Here is a 21467-nt window from a genome sequence, read left to right as displayed (position 1 = left end):
TTGATGGCCAGGTGATGGAAGGGCTCCATACCTGTATTCATAGGATGGTACCTGATCCTGAGTTTTGCAGCAAAATAAATAGCGAGATACAGTTGTATTAGGATTGTGTCTTTGATGATGCTATTCGGGAAAGGACACTCTTCATGCCACATAAGTGACAAGTCGCAACTCATTAGAATTTTCAATTTACTAATTCATAATTTTAGATTTTTTAAATTCAATTATGTTTTATTTGAAATTTTAATTATGTTTAGTTTTTAACTTTTTTTTCTTTATTTTGTTGGAGACGTTTGGTGGCGAAGCTATGATGCAAGGGCACTCAATCCCGAATCAAACTTGTATCTCTTCGGGATGTGAGTGCAATTGGAGTGTATTTGAGAAAATACACTCAAATAAGCACAACAAGTATAACTTTGAGCTTCAACCTTCAAGCGAGTGATTACATTTATTGTAATTAATGACCATCAATTGTCAAGACTCATTAGTTCTTTTGACACTCTTATAGGTAGGAGTTCTCACGCATAAATGATTTAGTGTATGTGCATTACAATCTCCGACTTCAACTTCGCGGGTGGAGCTTGAGGTGCCCATCATGGAGGAGTCACCTACATGGTTAGAGGAGGAACCATTAGTACATGGGCAGCAAGAGGAGGACTCAGGGGAGGAGCAACGACAAGAAGATGAGGAGGAGGAGACCGTGGGAGCATTAGCGTCAACACCATCTACTACAGATATAGGAGAGCACAACTCCATACCCAACAATCATTATTTGACATTAGGTGCAGGGTTAGGGCCTTCTATTGCTAGGGGCAGGCCTGACAAATAGCCCATCATGTTTTCCTATAAAAGGCGGAGACGGCACTGATCTTAGATAGCTAGCTGCTAGTTTTATTTGTTTTGCTACATATAACTCATGATGATGAGATACTTTTATATATGTGATGTTATTTTGTATTGCTTATTCACATTTGAGTCCTTGATTGGACAATTATCAGGGATCAACATGATTTGGTATCGCCTTTGATGTATTATTTTTATTTGACATCCAATACATCATATATATCAGTGTTTTGTTCATATTTATGTGCCAATGTGCTTATTTCATGTCGTTGTTGCTTTATGTGTTTAAAAATCTGAAAAAATGAATATATTATGCATTTTTTTATGTTTGTCGATATTTTCCGATATTGCCAAAAAAATGTTTTTAGGGCCCTCGCATATTTTGCCGATACCGATATGCTGATCACTCCATGCTGCAAGAAATTATTTTTCTTGATATAAGGAATCACATACTGTATCAAAAGAGGGTGTTCTGTAAGTAATACCTTGACTAAGAAAATCCTCTCTAGTACAGTAATAGTGAAAACCATCTAATCATCATCTTTGTTAATGCTGCAACCCAGAAGTAAGATTCAAGAGCCTTAAACTTTGAGAGAAAGTCTTTAATGGAAATTAAAATCATTAGGATTCAAAGTAGTGAATTCATTTTGTAGTTGGTGGGTCCAGATCTTGTTATGTTTACACACACTTGTTCCATTGTTTTGTTAGAAACATCTAGAGTGTCAAGTTCAACCCCTTGATGCTGAAACTGCAAGTCATGAACAATTGACATCCTCATGAGATGGGGGCAACTTTTGTAACCAAGGTGACTTTGTAAAGTGAAGTGACTTACTTCCCAATAAATCTTCCATAAGAGATTTCCAAGAAAATTAATTAGTACTTGTAAGTATGATCTAAGTTGGATTAGCCATAGTACAATCTGTAAATAAGATGACATTAGAACCGAAATTGACAGTACATATAAAAGGTGGTTGCAAAGTCATGCACTTTCAGGAAAAAACAACACTCAAAAAGTTGTCCTTGAATGCTCAAGATATGCCTTCTGGATGTCTAAAAACCTGGGATGATTACAGACTATGCCTTCTGGATGTCTAAAACCCTGGGATGATAAAAGACCACTCTAGTGCTCATAGCACAAAAAATTAGCTGAGAAAAATAATTGCACTCAAATTGGACTTAGAACAACTAGTAATTTCAATTTGCCATTCTTTTGAAAGTCCCCAGTTGTTGCCTAATTCTTGGGTAAGGGGTTCCCGCAGAAACGCCATCGAGCTTGGGTGGATGTTAACTGCTCTTATAGAAGAAGATTGAGGGTGAGAGAAGTTTGAAGTCTGTTTTAGAAAATATGACAAACTGGAACAAAAGGAACCTTGGAGCCTTTGCGACTACAACACTAAAAGAGGCAAAAACCATTAAGCTATGGCTTGTTTGCTAAGATCGATCAAGGTGCAAAGCAAAGGGCATACTAGGATTAATAATAGAGAACCATGAAATATTCTGGAACAACATGGTAAATGTGAAATTTTCTGGTTAACCAAAACACAGCACATTTCAATCTTCAGCTGAAAGCAATAAATAAAAACATGAAAAACACCATTCACGAAATTAAAATTGTAGCAGAAAATGCGAGAAACCAATCACACAACTACCACAAGTATTTTTGGACAAATGTCTCTAGAAAAACCCCAATGTGGGGAAAGCCAGTCTTCAGTTTGAGGGTTGATATTATTATCTTCATAAAAACTGCTATTGAGAAATTACATCAACTGCTTGCCTCACACTAACAAAGCTCTGACAATATTTATCTTCTCCTTTGCTGATCAATTTGGCTAGGGAAATAACCCCTTGGCCCCTTTCTTGCAATGCACACTGCCTCTAGCAATTCGCACTGGGACTCTGGCAAAATCACACTGCTTACACGTGTGTCCTTTTGAAGCTCGATCTAGCTTCTAGTAATTTCGATGTGTCTTCCAGGCAATTTGCACTACCCCCTGGAGAACTCGCACCACCTTTGGCAAACTCACACTTGCTCCAGAAAATTAACTCGACCATCTTTTGCAGAAAATAAACTGATAGCAAAACCTCCATTTGAAATCAATAGCTTGAAGTCTCTTGGATGAAGTATAACTCCGGAAATTCTTTCTTCAACTACCGTTGCTGAAACCCTCTTAATGTCTCAGTGAAAACTCACCCAACTCGAATGATCTCTGTGATCTAATCTGTCTCCAATGCTGCCCATCAATCTCCCTTTACAATCTGTCATTCACAAATGAATGGCCATGATTAGAAGTTAAGTTGATCCATTTGATGGATAAGATCAACTTAGAAACTTTCTACAAATTTCTATAGGTAAATCGATCTTATCTAAACTAATGTCAATTAATTATGTGCTTTCCCTAAGTTTAGATTTAGGAAATATTTAAAAAATCACGAATTTACATAATTAAGATATTTTCTCTAGGTGAAACTTAGGAAAAATTATATGGGCTTGGAGATAATTAATTCCTCTGTGTCCCTATCGTCAATGGCACCTATCAAGACTAGAACACCTGTCCAAGCTACAATTTTTAACAGTAAAACAAGAATAGTGCAGTAAATTTAGAAAAGAAAACTCTAGGAAAGAATTATTTCATTTCCTTTTTGAATCACTAGAGAGAAGTGACAATATATTTGGCAAACATAGGTATTTTTGGACAAAACAAAAGGTGTTTTTAGCAGGAAACGATGTTTTGGACTCAATGGAAGGGTTCGCTAGATCCATGAATGCTAAAAAGTTGCAAAAACAGAACTGCTCTTTGTATGCAAGACAACTACGACACACAGTTATGCAATAGACAAAATCATACTCAGATCTACACAATACTCCTCTAGTCATTGCAGGCTGCGAGGATCTTAAATAAAAAATCAATGAAGCTTTCCATGTGCTCTGAAACCACGTGAGAAAAACATGATATATTCACACATGTTGAACAGTATAAAACAGCCACTCACACACAAATCATGAGAGACACCCTTGTATTTACTTGTTTAAAAACCCTCACAGAGGAAAACAAATCCATGGCACTTAAAGGCAATTTGTAACACATAAAATAATTTACATGAATGTGCCTCACTTTGATCATCAACAAATGTTCCTCCATGCTCTTTAAATAAATATCATGGACAAATCAGGGGTTAAGTCACAGATCATTGTCATTGATATTGAGGAGAGGTTGAGCAAGGGGAGGTTGGTGGGGGAGCATACATTGACTTAGGAAAAGATGACAAGGGGAGTAAAGCAATAGTGGATATTAAGCCAATGTGGATTTGGTCTCTATAAAGGATCTTGGGCTTTTATGACACACAAAATTTCCTTAAATTTGAAGCTATTATGAAAAGGAAGCTTGGAAGTCATTGAAAATTACAATCTCTAAGAAGGCTAGTTCAAAGAAAATTTTAACAGCAAACTGATACAAAGAGCATTATAGCTATCAGTTTTAGAGGATGTATTCTTCCCAATGATAGTGTGCTGCTAAATCTTACTTGGGAAAGCTATTCATAACAGTATATATTGGCAAATGTATATTTTGTCTTTGCTAAAAATGCAGTAGAGTTTTGTATACCGCGAGTGATAAATATTTTGATGAATTATAGTTCTTTCCATCTAAGAGATACAATGCTCCACTTTCTCTTTGTAGTATGTTCCAATTTGTCTATGAATTCGTCAATCTATGAAGGTAGGGATTTTGCCAACTGTCGGTTATATTTTAGAAAAGAATTATCCCAAGAGAAAGGAAAATGAAAAAATCACAATGCTATCTTCTCACTTTGAATCCTACGCATCTACATGGTATCCTTTATTATACGAACAAAGGGAATGGGAAGGGTAACCTGATTTGTGTAGGTTATCCCAAAGTTTGCATAGGAAGGGAAGGATATTCCTTTTCTTTACATAGCAAAGATAAGGACCTTATCTTCCTTAGCGGAGTGAAGGGAAGGTTTTCCTTTGCCTTGGTTGTGCTCAGATAAGTTATTTCTTTTGTTCACATACTTAACAGGAGATAAAGGGGAGGGAAGGGAGGTTAAGGACCTTAACCTCCCATCAATGTCACAGGGTTCGCCGAACTTGAACCTTGAAGTTCGAAGTTCAGCGAACCTCAAAACAAAAGTCAAATTCGCCTCAGGTTCAACCAAAGTTCGATTTAGGTACGCTGATTTGGTTCAGATTCTCTCCTTGGATTTCCATACAATGGTCAAATGTCCGGTTGAATGAAAGGAAAGTGTTCCCTCAAACCGATGGAGTTAATTCTTGAGGTTCTAATTGAGTTCTGAACTTTTTTAAAATTCAACACAGGTTTCAGTGGATGGTGACGCGCGTGAGTTCAAATAAATTTATAAATCTCGTAGTTGAATCACTCATTTATAAATATGGGTTTTCTCTCAGCTGTAGACACCTCATTATGGTGAGATCAGTTGAATCGTAATGCCCATAAACGACAATAATGGTTTGGGATATGCCTGCCTAATTACTCGAGTGCAGTTATTTTACCTGTTTTCCTTTCCCCGTGTCAGATTGGTCCTTTATTCTAGCAATCAAAGTTTATGAAAATTAGTAGGGTTGATCTAATATCATATCATAAGGGTGTTATTAAGGGTTGATGGAACATTGGAGGTTGTTTACCCCTATCCATACAAGTTGGAAATATGCGTAGTTTAAGATAGAAGCAAATGGAGAATTATGAATTATTAATATGTTGTAATATATATTATGAATTATTAAAAGTTATATTTATAAACATAGATTTTAATAAAATATATGTAATGATAATTATAATTAGTGTTAATTAACTTTTGAAAAATGTATATTGATGAAATTAATAATGTTTGCAAATGGAGAATTATGAATTACTAAAAGTTATATTTATAATATGTTATATATATATATATATTTAAATAAAACGAGTAGCTTTTAACATAGCTTATACTATAGACCTTCCAAAAGACTCCACCATACTCTATTAATCGACAAAACATATATGTAACTTAGAAAAGAAAACTGCTACCCGCTGCTACCAGGTTCAATTTCTCCCAAGGCCTCGTCCGAAGGCATGACCAGTTCTTCTATGCCACCAACCCCAGGTTCCAATTCTCGAATTACAGCGCCTGTGACACCTTCAACATGAGGGACAGAGCCATCCCCAAATCCAAAGACTTCTTTCAACACCCCGACCGTGGTTGTCTCGACTTTGACTTCGATGTTTTCCACCTTGTGACCTAGGCTCAAAACGTTTGTACTCAAACTTTCCATGGTTTTCTGGAGTAATTCCATGTCTTTACCAAGACCCGACAATTGGGCATATAGAACCGCCATATTTTCATTAATTTCTTTCACTATTTCCTTTATCACTTGCTTGTAGGAGCTATCAACCATGTCCTTTAAGTTCCCATTGCGACCAAACCCTGCCTCGCCACCACTTCCATTACTAGCAGATGCCATTTTCTTGGCAATTCTTCCCTGAACTGACAAGATCCTATGGTGAACCATCCGCAACCAACTGAAGAAGTTTCAACCCCCACTCCGGTTATCTGTTTTCCTTATCACTCCATGCATTTAGTTTTAAGTCCAAGCATGATAAAAAATTCTAAAATTTGGAAATGACAATATTTTCTGAAAACACAAATCTAGAGATTTCATAACTGCTGAAATCGCAGAAATAAAACACAACAAAATTATGACAGCCACACACAGAAAATCGTGCCAATTAGCAAATAGCCAAAACATAATTTTTTTCCATCAATAAAACAACATTAATTGCTGTATGGATTGCCTCGAAAAATGTGCCAAGAACTTGCTGTATGGACTGTACGGACCGTACAAATTTCAGCAGTACAGTTGCCTTGAAATTCGTGCCCAAATCTGCCTCGAAATTTGTGCCCTTTTTTGTTGTCTCTCTTCCTTGATTTTTGTGCTGTCCCTCTTCCTCGATATTTGTGCCTTTCTCCTACTGTAGAGTTTTGCCTTGGGATGCGTGCCAATAAATGCTGCTGCTCTCCTTCACTTCCTCACTGCTCAGAAATTTTCTCCTTGCTCTCTCTTCTCTTTCTCTCAAATGCTCATGAAAGAATGAATGATCTTTTCCTCTTCTCTTCTCCTTTTACTCTCTAAATGACCACTTGGGTTACCCTAAGATCTAATGGTTGAGATTCATTTAGATCTAGGGATGAGAATAAATGTGCATTTAATTCTCACTTTTTATTTTTTAACTCACCCACTTAAATAAAGAACCACTTAGCCTTTTATTTCCATAGTCACTTTTTCACTTTCTAATTCTTCATTGACTTTAATAAAGTCACCTTTAAATTAGAATGTAACTTTAGCACTTATAAAGTCACTTTTAAATTAGAATGTAACTTTACCACTTATAAAGTCACTTTTAAATTAAATTGACTTTACCATTTATAAAGTCACTTTTAAATTAAATTGACTTTACCACTTATAAAGTCACTTTAGGAGAAAAGTACAAATAAATTTGGACACTTTTCCCTAGGCCAAAGATCAAAGCCTTAGGGAACCACTTGTTCTCTGGTACCCAAATTTTAACACCAACTGCTATAAATAATAGCTTGGTTCATTCCGACATTCATTCCTGTCTTTTCTTCCATAAATGTGAAGCGATTTTGCATCATGGCTAAACAACTACCCTCCATCTCCACCACTGCCAAAACAAGCCTGGAACGAATAGCGATGGTACCAACCCAGCCTACAAATGGAACTGTAATAAATCTCCAAGTAACTACGCGAGGAAAAAAAGCCGACCTGTGACGGATCAGGGCCTACGAACTCCAACTATCACACCTGTTTTGCTCCCAACGCACTGCAGAAAGCCATCAGGATGTTGTCCATAATAATTGCCTGATTGAGGTTCTGCAAACCCGTACACCAGCTGTACTGCACCAGTTTGATAATTTTATACCGTATCAAGGGATATGACATATTTCAACTGAGTGGTTAATTCGTAAAGAGCCTTGCTCTAATACCACTTGGGCGTTGCCTTGCCTTTCCGCCAGTTGGTTGTTGGCACGCAATACGTGGAACATTTTAACATTTTCATTTTTTTTAAAGATTATCCTTATAATGATTGGGGAGGTTTCAGTTTCGAGGAGGTTCTCATGCTTGACGAGCCTCAAGCATTTTTGGATTACCATCATAGAGTCACCAATAATTATCAGGTTCCTGATACCCTTAGAGACGCTGATATTCAGTCCCTGCCAAAGAGAAATAGCTTCTGCTTGATTGTTCGTGGCATTGCCTAGTCCCCATGCAAACTTTAATTTAGTCTTTTCTTCGAGGTTTACTATCATCTCTCCCGATCCAGCTTCCCCGATATTTATAATATATATTATGAATTATTAAAAGTTATATTTATAAAAGGAAATTTAATAAAATATATATAATTATAAATATAACTAGTGATAATTAACTTTTGAAAAATGTATATTGATGAAAGTAATAATGTTAGCAAATTGAGAATTTTGAATTACTAAAAGTTATAATATATAAAAGATATATTTATTATTTATAATATATATTATGAATTATTAAAAGTTATATTTATAAAAATAAATTTAATAAAATATATATAACTATTATTGTTGATAATTAATTTTTAAAAAAGGTATATTGATGAAAGTAATAATTTTTAATATATATATATATATATATATATATATATATTCAAATTTAATGTCGAACCTCAGCCGAACCTTATTAAAAAATTCGAACTTGAATCAAACTTAATTGTCATAGACTCGAACCTAAACCCGAACCATGTGACATAGCCTCCCATATAGGGTGAAGGGAAGGTTATCCCATACCTTGGTTATAATCAGTTATATATTTTATTCATAGACCAAAGAGAAGGAGGTCGTTTTCTCATAAGGGGAGGTCTTCCAGTTTGTGAATAACCTTATAGAGGTCCTGCACCCGTTGGATGACCTTGCTTTAAGGTCAAATGAGCTTAATCCATAGTGAAGGCCCATTTAAGGAGCACAAGAATCACTCAAGACATGTAGACTCCTCTATTTACACAGGCTCAGCGTAGGTTGGAGATGACTAATGGTCCTCCCTTGCCATAGTTATGCATGCTCTAACTCCCATTCCATTGTCCAGTTTTTGCCACTCTTGGACGTTACAACAATATATTTCCTTCTCCCATTTTTTAAATTCATCTACATGAGTATTTTAGGAATAAGAGAAAATGGGTAGAAAACATAATAACAATCAAGTCATGTTTGAGTTTCTTTTGAAGTCCTGCTTTGTTTGATGACAGTTAAGTTGGTCATTGAGTGCTCCTGAGCTGCAAATGTGTCCCGATTGAGCGTGTTTTGGCCTTTAATTCCTTCCTCGTTCTTTTTTTGTATCATATTAAAAATTTGAACAGTGTATCATCTTGCCTAAATTTCATTCAAGAGCATAGCTATGTGTTGCTAGGGTTCGTAAAATAATTTAAGCTTTTCGTGAAGAATTCTAAATGTTACTGCACAAATTGGCCTTCTCTCTGGTTTGATTTTTACATGGTGATTTTGCCTTCTTACCAGTTTTCTTGTTTCTTTATATTTTTCAACTTGTGCAGTATTTTGACTTATCTACATGTGCATCAAGAGATGACCTGGGATCTGCTGATGCATCTCAAATTTTGAAGAGAAGCAAAACTGAACAAACTTCTGGAGGAATGACAGAAGCGCATGGCGTAGACCAGGTTGAGAATGCAACAAGCAAGAGGCATAAAAAGATGACCAAAGAAGAAGAGTTTTCAAGCTGTATACCTACATCTGATACACTCGATGATTTGGAATCAGAAGTTGAGTGCCTTGCATCCACAGGTTCTTATGGCGAACCAAATTCAATTCAAGAAATAGGGCAAGCTTCAGAGGAGTCTTCCTTTGTAACATATCATATTCCAGAGGGGAAGCACTTGAATTCTGGAGATGCTGATGTAAATGAACCAGCTAAAAAATCTTTTGTGCTCTCCCTGGTGAAGTTGGCAAGAAATGGGATTATATTCTTCTCGTTACCAGGAAACCATGTTCAAGATATTGTTGGAGTTTTGGCAAAAATATTTCAGGCCATGGAGTCAGGAGAAATAAAACGTCCATTGTAAGTCATTTCTAATGCAGTAGTCTTCCTCAATATCTGATCTATAATTACAGTGCATGTTATTTTCAATAGGCATATATTTAGGCTCATTTCTTATTTTTGTTTCAAATATTTCTTTATGGTTTCATTTGTTTGATTGGTTCTTTAGATTTTACATGTTGTGGGCCTGACACTTGTCTCTGTTCTGAAATGTTCTTCACTTCAGTAAATAGCGCATTTCCTGTAAACTACATCTGATCTTATTTTTGTTTCGAATATTTCTGGATGGCCTCTTTGTCTGATTGATTCTTAAGATTCCACATATCATAGGCCTGGCATTTTTTTCTGGTCTGAGGAGTAAGTTTGACCCTTGGTCAACGCTAGTCAACGTCTCTTAATTTGTCCAAAACAGATTCTGAAATTTTCGACTTGCAATTTCAGTCAACCCAAGTCAATGCCTAGGGAAGAAGATGCTCCAGCTTGTTGTACGAACTAATGAGAGAAGAGAGAGAAAGATACGTGTTGAGGTATGTCCAGATGAGGAAAATGCCTCTTCTATTTGTACACAACGTTGAGGGTGAAGAGACACGTCCATTGGGCTTCACAAGCCTACATTGGACTTCTGGCTGACCTTGACAATTTGTCCATAGAAGAAATAAATTCATAATTCCATTTCTAGTTCTCAGAATGAAATGATCTTTAGCTCAATCTTGCACCTCTCAAAAAGAGGAATCCAATAAAAATATCATCTCCATCATATGAGCTGTCCATGGTGGAGTTTGGCCCTAGTTGCCATTTTTAACACAAGACTCTAGGACCACCTTTCTCATCTAGCTTGCGAAATCTAGACCCTGTCTTGTGGTTAACACGATGACCTTGCAATCGTCAGAGCCACAATCTCTGCAGCGCCGTAGGCATTGGGTAGTTAGAATTCTAGGGGAGGTGTCTTTAATATAGCCTTTGCTATCTTTCCCTGGGCTTCTCTCCACAACCTACACTTGAGACTAGTTTCAAAACAACCGAGAGAAAGGACTGAGGTAGGCATTTAACTTAAAACTAACCAAGGATAGTGTGCATCCTAAGCAACAACTGTTCATCTGGTGACTTGGTATCCGATTTATATTGAATGAGTAATTTTGACCCCATAAGGCACTGGTCTCTCTAAATATTTAATCTAATTGTGATAATAATTAAAGTTGATAAATTGTCAATTACCAGGTTGCTATGCCATTCTGTTGTGCCTCTCAGACTAGTTGGTTCCCGACAAGTCCGAGCCTGACACCCTCGAAAATGCGATGCTCCTGTCAGCAATTAATATTGGACAGCCCCTCAATTTTTGGCCCAGGCTGCTCAGAAAATCACGCCCTGACAGCCTGCAATAAATGTCTGACAGGCCCCTTGATTTTTGTGCTCAGATAGTAGCAATAAATGCGCTGACCTTCTCCTCAAAACTCGTGCTCAACCTCTGCCTTGGAATTCATGCCTGTAGCTGTTGTACTTTGCTGTTTCCTGTTGTACTTTTCCCTTTTCCTACTGTAATAGCTCTCTCAGCCTCCTTTTCTCCTCTTCTCCAAATCTTTTGAAAAAAGCATGGAAAATGGTGCCTAATTCCTCCTTGAGTTTCCTTTTTGTTCTCTCATAATGAAGAGAGACCTAACCTTAAGATCCAATGGCTAAGATTAGATCTTAGCCATTGAGATCAAGGGTGGGGATTTAATCTCTCATTGACCCATAAGTCACTTTATCCCCTAAGTTCCCTTTTCATTAATTAACTCAAAAAGTCACTTTATGACTTTATGTCTCATAAAGTCACTTTAACTTTATTTCTCATAAAGTTAAGTCAAGGGGGTCATGTTAAGACACCTTTTCCTAGGCTAGACACCAAGCCTTAGGAACACTTGTCCTTGGTACACTTTTTCTAACAGTTAGTGGGCCTTCTTTAATGTGGCCATTTGCATTTATTCAAGGCTAACTACCTAGTGGGTGTTATTTAATAATAACAAAATTATTGGACTCAATTCACTTTATATTAAATGTTCACCATGCCTATACTATCATTAACTCTAGTGAGTCCTTCGTACCCAGTTACACTGCTAGGGACAATCCTACGACATCCAGCCATACCTCCTAACCCCAAATACTCCCTATATCGGACAATGGATTAACCCTTTCATAGTGATTGCTGACTGCAATGAGAAGCTTGCTTGTTACCCTAAATCAATGTTGATATTGGTCTGCAACATGTCTTGACATCCCCCTGTTTTTTATTGCATTTAGTTTTTTAGCATTTATGATGTACTTGCATATTCTCTTGTAGTTTCTTTTAGCTAGATACTTGGATGGTTATCCTTATTTATTTTTTATGGCATCAATGTAGGCGTTCCTCTCTCACTTCCACCATGTACCTACATTGGATGTCCTTTTTAACTCCAATTTTCCTATTTATTTTGGTCATTTCGTGGACATTAATAAAATTATTTTATCTTTTCTTATGTTCATTGCACATCCTAAAAATATTTGATAAATTATAGCAGCTCATCGTCTTGACACCAATAGTTGAGACTAAATTTATCACTGGAATGCATAATGTTTTCAAAACAACCATGGGTATGGAGAAATGGTCATGTGAAACATTAGTTGTTTTGCAAAGGCTCTCTTTGCAGAAGCATAGATGAATAATGCAAAAGTGGTCTCCAGTGATCTATTATTTGAGTCAATTTCACATTTAAAGATGATGGACATAATGGCTCTTGTACCCTGCACTTGGTTGTCCAGAGTTGGTATTGTACAGCAATCCTGCACGTGCATATTGATTGTAGTAAGACATTATGGATGATCTTATCCCATGAGTCGAACATGTTGAGCTCTATGTCCCACATAGTTGGTTTTTATGGAGGAAAGCACAGAAGTAAGCAGCTATTTTGTCATGTTGACCCTTTAAAGTGCATTCTATTCTTCCCTTAGCTTGTTTGATGATTATCTTTATCTAATTAATATATATTAGCTTTCAGAGCTGCTTTAGATGCTACTCCATGGATTGTACCCCTTATGTTGATATGTCTAATTCCCAGGGACTGTTTTTGGTAATTCTAGCATAATTAAAAGTTCAATTTTAACTTTTGCCAACGTAAAAAGAAATATAATTTGAAGAATCACATGTTTATGCTGAAGGTTATTGATTTGGCAAGAATGTGTGACAGCTGCCTCTGGTAATATTTTTGAATGAGCTATCCTTGTCCTTGGGTTAATGTTTTTGAGTACAATCTTTATCATTACAGGTACCATGCGATGAAGATTGGAAGTAACAACAAAATTTATTGATAGGAAGATTAGATTGATGCTCAATTGTCTAGGGATTTTTCTCACTGCTTGGGAATGTGACAAGCCACTAGAGCATATGGCAGACTGTCCAACTAGACTGAGTGCACACCAATAGAAATAAGTTCTAACATCTCAACCTCTTAATTACTCTGCTCAGTAGACTGGTTAGTGTTTTTCTAGATACAAAGTTAGAAGAGTAGTGTCATGTATCTGTTTGGTTCGATTAGTATGTCTGAATTTTGAAATAAGATGGAGTAGATGACTTCAGATAAAGTATTACTGTATTAATTTCCAAATCGTACTTCTCACAAATGCAAGGAGCGAGCTTCACACTTGCTGTAGTTATTTGCCACCCTCTTTTCTTCAAAGTTACTCTTTCATAACTTCATACAAGTGTTTGTATTAGGCGCAAATATGCTGGTATCATGCTTTTTGATTCACCTATTTTAGTTGATTTGCTATTTTTGGTATCTAAAGTTATCATGTAAGTGACAGGCCAACTGATTGTCAAACAAACTTCTTATCTCTCACAACATTGTCAGGATGAGAAAATGCCTCTTGTTTACTCTATTTGAATTCATCGATGTTGATATGCATGTCTATATTTCTTAGGTATTTTTATTTTATTATAGTAAAGAACTGAATTACTAAGTTAATGAACAAACACATTGCTGACTTTCTGAATGTATGAGTTTCATATTTAGGTGTGATTACTGAGAGAAACATTTCAGGTGGTGTCATCGCATTCTCCCTGTTCAAGCAACATGTCTATTGAAGGAGGATGATCTTCACAAAGTTGTATTGAAACTTGTCAAGGAGCACATTGGCGATACAAAATTTAAAGCTGAAAAGCCTCTCAAGGTTCCTTCTCCTTTGCCTCTCTATGATGCTTTATTCCAATTATATATTTTCTATTATTTTTGACTGAGAAATGGAAAATCGAATATTTGCTGCCTGAACTCTAAATTTTCTAAAATCACATACTGACTTTTTTCAAGTTTGCCTCTCCCATCATTATTGTGTTTGAATGGAGTACCGGGTTTAGCAAATTTGTGAATGTCCCATTGTGCAAATAATTAAATGCTTGATTGTACAGCTTTCTGAGGTTTTCAGACATTGACAATCTATTGTATGCATTTGTGTTTAAAATTTTGGATTTTCTGCTTGTAAGAGAGAGAGACTTTGTTATTACAGCTGCTTTACATTTGAATTCTGAGTGCTTGAACAGATAACATGCTTTCTCAATGTTATTTTTTCAGGTGCCAGTTTCAGATTTAATGTCTCATGCAGTTATTTTGCCCTCGTAAATTATTTTTCCCAGTAAATGATTTTTTTTGCAGTAAATAAAATCTGAAAACTACAAATAGAAAATTCTCTGGCACTTAACTCGGGAAATAGCAGAAGCAAATATTTGGAAAATAACCCAGAAAAAATTAAACAAGAACAGCAATTATTTTAACCCTCCAATCTCTCTTCATTTAATTTTTTCAGAGAAATAATGTGCTCCCTTACCAAGGAAAATGGCCGTCGAAAAATACAGCGAAATACAGCTATTGGAAGCTGGCAAAATCGGCCCCTAGAAATTCATCCTGCACTTTGCTGGCTGTCCTTCACTAGTTCGGCCCTCCTGAAGCTACTTGGCCCCTTTACTAGTGTGGCCTCAACACCCTAGCCTCCCCACACTTATGAAACCACTCCACAAATTCGAACGTGACACTTTCGGCCTCTCCAAGCTCACGGCACACACCGGCCTCAACCTCAAGCGAATCTCGACCCTTTTGTGCATTCACTTGAACTCCCAACAGCACACTTTTCTGATTTCTTGAGCCTGTGAATCTCTCACTCACCGAATCTGCACTATGACTAATGCAAATTCTTCAAAAAAATCTCTCTCTGAATCTCTATTGTGTTGTGTCTTCATCCTCTCCCTTATGCTGCTTTTATAATTCTCCATAGGCCAAATCCCTAATCGCCAGAGTGAGTGTGGGCTATGATTAAATCCTAGCTTTCTTCGATCAACGGTGGAGTTTAGATCTAAGTCACTTAAATAATTAATTATTTATCCTTAGAAGAACATTAGCCCAAAGTCTACATTAATCAAATAATTAATGAATGTACTTTTCCTAATTCCTAAGTTAAAATCTTAAGAAGAAGATCATATTCGTTGGGCCTTTTGAGCAACCACTTAAAGAGGACTTCTCCCGCAAGCTGTTGGTCAAAGTTGTCATTGATGCCAATATGGCATTGTTGAAGAGGCCCTAAAACCTAACTACTTGACTAAACCCAAATCGATTGATGAGCATTGATTGGTGCCAAATGCATTAAGAGCATTGATTTAAAACCCTAGCCGTAAAGTGCATTTAAAGATGAAACCCTAGCTTGCAAGAAACTTGGAAACCCTAAGTTTGGCAAACCCTAAATTCTATGTGAAGCAAGCCCTAAATACCCTATTTTGACCTAGCCTTTGTCCTATGCTTGATTAAGAAAACTCTAGCCTATGGTGCTGCCCTAAACAAACCCTAAGCAAGTCCTTGTGCATTAATGTATTATTGATGATGCCCTAAGAAAGGCCTAATATGCAAGCTGCCCTAGACAAGAATTGAAATCCTATTTTCATAAATTGCAAGACTTAAAGCCCTAAACTCAAAAGCTCCTAGATAGTCACGAAGAAAATATTTTTTCCACCATTATGAGACATCATCTTAAAAAGTCTTTATACCAGATTAAAGAGAGCGTCAAGCCCTTTCCAACAAGTATCCATCTGCCTTCTAACTCTTTGCCATTTGAGAGATATTAATTTTTAATTCTGACTGTCCCATACCTTAAGATTAGTCACATTAAAAATATTTTTTTGTTGTAGGGATATTATCTCTTTAAAGTCTCCTATACCAGCTTAAAGAGGGGCTCAAGACCTTTCCATTAAGCCCTTACTTGCCCTGTAACTCTCAAGCAATTCGAATAAATTAATTTTTGAATTTTATATGTTGAAATAAAAAGTCTGCTAGCTGACTTATGTAGGCTCACACACTTTTTCAACTGACATGTCTCTTCAGTAGACACAAACTACTATAAATATAAGGACGAGTTCTCCCATTTCTGAGCAAGAAAAGGCCATATCATCCGAAATTCGCAGAGAAAAGAGATAGTGACTGAGGCAAGGAAGAAGAAAGGCAAGGGTGAGTTTGGAAAGGGATTATCCTTGTAATTAGAGTGCAGATTCCTTGAGAGAAAGCCGCAGGTCAGAGTTTTTTTTTTTTTTTTTTTTTTCTGAATAAAGACTAATTCTATTAAGAAAAGAAAAGTATAGTACAATCAAGCTTGCAAGCAAGCGAAGCAGAAAAGCAAGGGAGCCATCGGTGAAAGGCTAACCACCTCGTGCTAAGAGACATTCCATGAAAGGACTAAGTAGACAAAGGAGAACAAAAAGAAAGAACTCGGCTTAGAGAACTACCCCGAGGAGTCATTTCCAACCACACGACATTTTTTGCCTTTTTTCTTGTTTACTTTGACCCACCCAGTGGAGTTTGGCTGAGCCATGACAATCTGAAGACTATTCTGCCTTGGCGGCAGAATCTCCTTGTCAGAATCTGAGGAAGAAGAGAAATGAGTATGTTTCTGAGAAAGCTGTGGGTCAGAGGATGCTGCTGGATCACCCGAGGGAGTGTCCATCGGAATCACATCATTCTTCACATCTGCTACTGTGGCCTCATCATTCTGCAAAACATCTTCAATTTCCTCCTCCCCCGAGCTAGAGAAATCTAGATTGTACATTGAGCGGGGAGGCTCACAAGGATTCTAGCGCTTGGATTTGGGTTTGCGATTTAGATTCTTTTTTTTTTTGGAGAAACTGAGAACATGTATTTTGGAGGTGCCCCGTTTGATGGCAATGGCGGCATCTGAAGGCTGTGTTCTCGTAATCTAAGGTTTGAGTCCAATGGAAATCTCCAATCTTGAGATTAATCTGATCCGGTAGTCCTTTACTGATGTCTATTTCTGCACAAAGTCTGCCGTAGGTGTAAAGACCATTTTCCTTTCTTGAGCTGTCTACAGCCAGGAACCGTCCCAAAGATTCTCCAATGGCTATGAAAACAGATGCATGCCATAGATGAGCTGGAAGATTCGGGAGCCTGACCCAAATGGGAAGCTTGGTGATGACTGCTGTAGAAGGGTCAAAATCTGGAAACCAGGGGGTGAGAAAGAGCCCAGCCGCACCCCAGAACCAAGGGCCTTCCATTAAGGCCTTCTGGTAATCTTCATTTGAGTCAAAAACCACAATGAAGAATCCTTTTGAACATAAGTAAATCTTGCTTTTTTTGGTCCAAGTGGAGTGGATCCATTGGTAAAGATCTGCTGTGCGAGGCCAAAGCCCATTAAATCTGCAGATGAGTGCCGATTCTTCGAAAATCTGTAAACGATTTTCAATCTCAGGATGAGTGAAATTGAGGGAGGGAATTTCCTCTGATTTATCTACCAAAAAAGGCTTTGGAGCCCCGTTTGGATGGGCTGTTTTCGAAGAAGACTGAGGTTGGGCAGCGTCTTTGCTAGCTGCATCTTTGTAAGAGAAAAAAGGGGCAGAGGAGGTCTGCCCAAAGGAACCACCTCTTAAACGAAAAGAAGCCTCGATGGAGGCGTCCTTATGAATGCTGTAAAAAGAGAGAGGTAGGGGATTCAATAGTTGCTTACCCTTATATAACAATCTGATGAGGGAGGAGGGGATCCCCAGCTGGCATTCCAGTTTTTGCAGTAGATCCTGGACTAGATCTGTTGCTCGAACCCAATGCATCCTTGTCTTTCCCAGTAGTTTGACTTGGATTTGAAATTCCTGAGATTCTTCCAACAGATCTGGCTGAGTCAAAAGAGGAACCTCTGCAAGCAAGTCTGGCGAGAATGAGGAGCAGATTCGCTGCTTGCCTCCGGCCAGAAGTGCCTTGTCCATACAGTCCTTCTGCGCATGTCCTGTATTCATGGTAGTCCATGAGACCACATTTCTTTCAGTCTTTGCCCAAAACAACTCCAGTGCATCGTCCACTCTCCCATTCTTCACAGAACCAGAAAGCGATGCCTTCCAATCAATAGCGTTTCGTTCAGGACTTTTCTCAAACACTTTGTCTGCAAACTCCATTTTCCCCCATTTAACATCGAATCTCCATGTGAGCGTGTTCAAGATGCTTCGGCACATCTCGAACGTCACCAGATTCCCATCTTTCCTCGCGCTGAACCGCGGATCCACAGCAACGTGCTGACTGAACCCTGTGGCTGCTCCGGCTGTCAAAGTGACGATATCTCCAGGGGTTTTGACATTAACAGCAGAAGTAAGAAGAGAAGCCAGTTGCCGGCGATCAGCTCCCATGGACACTGCCTTCTCAACGCACTGCGCTGCAACGAGGGCTGCAGCCGATGCCACGGCCATGCTTGTCTTCGACTGTCCCCCATTGTCTTGACAACGCGCCGTTGCAGCCGCTACAGCGGCCACGGCCGCGGCCACTCCTCCCACTGACATGGCGGCCTGTACCTCAGCATTCTGAGCACGGTACTTGTCTTTTTTCTTGCCCTTTTTTTCAGCTTTAACCCGCCATGATTTCTCCGGCTTAGCTTGTTTGTTCAGAGACTGTGAAAGAATGTTGTCCATAACCAGCTGCGATGTCGAGACCGATTGAATAACCCAATAAAGTGTCACTACTGTTATTGGTCACCGAGCCAGGGTAATGGTTTTTAGTTCAGCCGCAGGTCAGAGTTATCTCAAGAAACAGTAAGGAAATTACAGTGGCTGAAAGGTGAATTAACACGGAATTGAATACATTATATTGTCTGTAATAGCAGCAGCAGATCCAAACCACAGTAAGTTGAAAATCTCAGTCCAAGTCATGCTCAGAACTGTGGTCTTTTAAGTGTGATGCCAAGTTTCCAAAAAGAACTGTTGTGTAAAGGCAATATTATTGAAGACCCTATATAGGAGTTATTCTTGAGGTCCTCCTATGAACCTTCTGAAGCTATAACAGAGTTTTAATTTGGTTGTTGAGCTATTTTTTGAGCAGACTTGGAGAAAAATCATCTTGGAGAGTTTAAGGCAGACATGAAGAGATCTTGAACTTGGTGAAACATTGTTAAAGATCAGCTGAACCATTGTAGAAGCAGATTGTGGAGACATTCTTGAAGACATTGGTTGACCTTGTAATGCATGACTGAACCCCTCATGGAGTGGCCTTCCAAGGTCGAATTATTGGTGGTCAAATGAAGTCAAAACTGTGAAAGATGCCTCCTGAAATCCGCATGTGTGAGAGAGAGATAGGCTGCTTGCAATTTGTACAATGCAATCAGATGAGGAGAGAGAGAAATGATGAGTTGTGATGATGAGAAATGAGGATGGAGGTCTCTTTTGTTTATATGAATCAATGTGGGTGAAAAGACATGTCACTTGGGTTTCATGAGCCTACATGATGATGTGGTTGACCTTAATAATTTGCACATGTGTGGGCTTCACTTCAAAAACACATTTCTCCTTGTCCAAATTTAGTGATCTTTAGGTCGATTTTGGTCCTCTCGAAAAGAGGAATTCAATGCAATAATTATTTCCATCAAATGAGCTATCCAATGTGGACTTTGGCCCTAGTTGCCAATTTTAACCAGAAATCACTAAGGCAACCAATTAGGTTCTTATTAATTTTATTATGTTCTCTTCATCAAACAATTACCAAAACATGAACATGAAGATCAGACAATGGACACAAGATATAGGTTCCAATCCAGAGAAAAACTCCACAAGGGGGAAAACCTAGTGAACTCTTCTCTTCTTATAGAATCAAATCAAAGTGAGAAATCTAGGACCAAAAACAAAACCAAGACTGTCCACAAGACCCAAGTTAGCCCTCCTTCAAATCTTTCTCAATCAATTTAAAGCCAACCAAGTCAACGATAGTCAAACTCTGATTTTCAGCCCCTACAACAGATTTTTGGCCCTTGCAATAGGTCTGCCATTTTCGGCTCATGCAACTCTTTGAAATTTGGCTTGTGTGGCAGATTCTAGTGCAAAATTTTGCACGTGTGACAAATTCTTCTTCCTCATTGACTTTCGCTTTCTCTCTCTTGACTTTAACTCTTTTTCTTGACTTTTTCGTTGGTTTTCTTTCTCTTCTTGGCATAGAAATCAGAGTTTCTTGCTTGTCCTCCAATGAGGTCGAACTACACTATATATATACACATCCAGGAGGTCGAATACGTCCCTTCCAAGGCGGACTTGGTCTTGTGGAGACAAAATTGACTATTTTGACTTAAATAAAACTCTTTTTCACTTTCTTTCAAAAGTCCAAATGGGACTTGATTCCAGTACAATAAATTGACTCATGACAAATATTCTTATGACTCTATAAACCTTAGAAGCATGGAGAACATGCTTGACTAATGAAATAAATATAATAATAATAATTTCTTTTTCTTCTTTTGATATTACATGGAAAATACAAAGATACAAGTACAATGATAATTATGAAGATTGAACCTAATTACATTTTTCAACAGTAGTGTTGGCTGATCTCTTGTTGCGAGAAGACCTAGGTTTTGTAGTGAGGCTTTGCACTAGGCCTGCTAGACTTTGTGGTAACATGGCACTAACCAAATACATCTTAAAGGAATTTGACATGGAGACTGGATTAAGATGATCAATATTTGAGGGATTGGCTTTCTTTGAAAGAAGGGTCTACCATAAGGTCTTAGGGGTGAGGTGAACAATGTTGAGAAGCTCATGTTACAAGGAGGCAAATCTCTTTTACCTTAAGAAATATTGATACTTATTATAGACAATTGGGATAGAAGAACGATCTTGCATAAGACAAAAGTGAAGGTGTTTTTCTATGGTATTACATTCTTCATCAAGCAGATAGTACATAGGATGTGGGCGAATCAGTTTTGAGCAATCGAGGATATGGGGAAAAGAGTTAAAATAAGCATCCTAGGGCTGTTGAATAGAAAGTCATATTTGACAATGATATTGGGAAGGGAATATTTGTGATGAATTAGTTGAGGTAGATGCATCTACTAAGTTGTTCCACATAAGATGTCAAAATGGATAGTATGATGGTGAGAAAAATGAGACCTTCTTGATGGTGGGGAGGAGTTGGAATTGGGAAGGATAAAATCAGAATAGGCATGTATGACAACGAGTGAATGAGAGACATGGAAATTTTGAATATGGGCA

The 21467-nt window shown here is 37.8% G+C and overlaps 1 protein-coding gene across 1 annotated transcript in view; it reads left to right on the top strand.

Annotated features, from left to right (window-relative positions):
- Nucleotides 1-21467, top strand: part of LOC149225603 (uncharacterized) — a 150356-nt gene that overhangs the window by 84909 nt on the left and 43980 nt on the right. Inside the window, exons 3-4 of the mRNA XM_089377191.1 lie at nt 9453-9976; nt 14008-14137. Coding sequence (XP_089233317.1) covers nt 9453-9976; nt 14008-14137 — 654 coding nt within the window. The remainder of the gene's footprint in view (nt 1-9452; nt 9977-14007; nt 14138-21467) is intronic.

The sequence above is a fragment of the Pinus tabuliformis genome, chromosome J (genome assembly GCF_031772625.1).
Source record: "Pinus tabuliformis cultivar Carrire ecotype Pingquan chromosome J, CPIR1, whole genome shotgun sequence".
Lineage (NCBI taxonomy): Eukaryota > Viridiplantae > Streptophyta > Pinopsida > Pinales > Pinaceae > Pinus > Pinus tabuliformis.
This window is presented reverse-complemented; position numbering and strand designations above follow the sequence as displayed.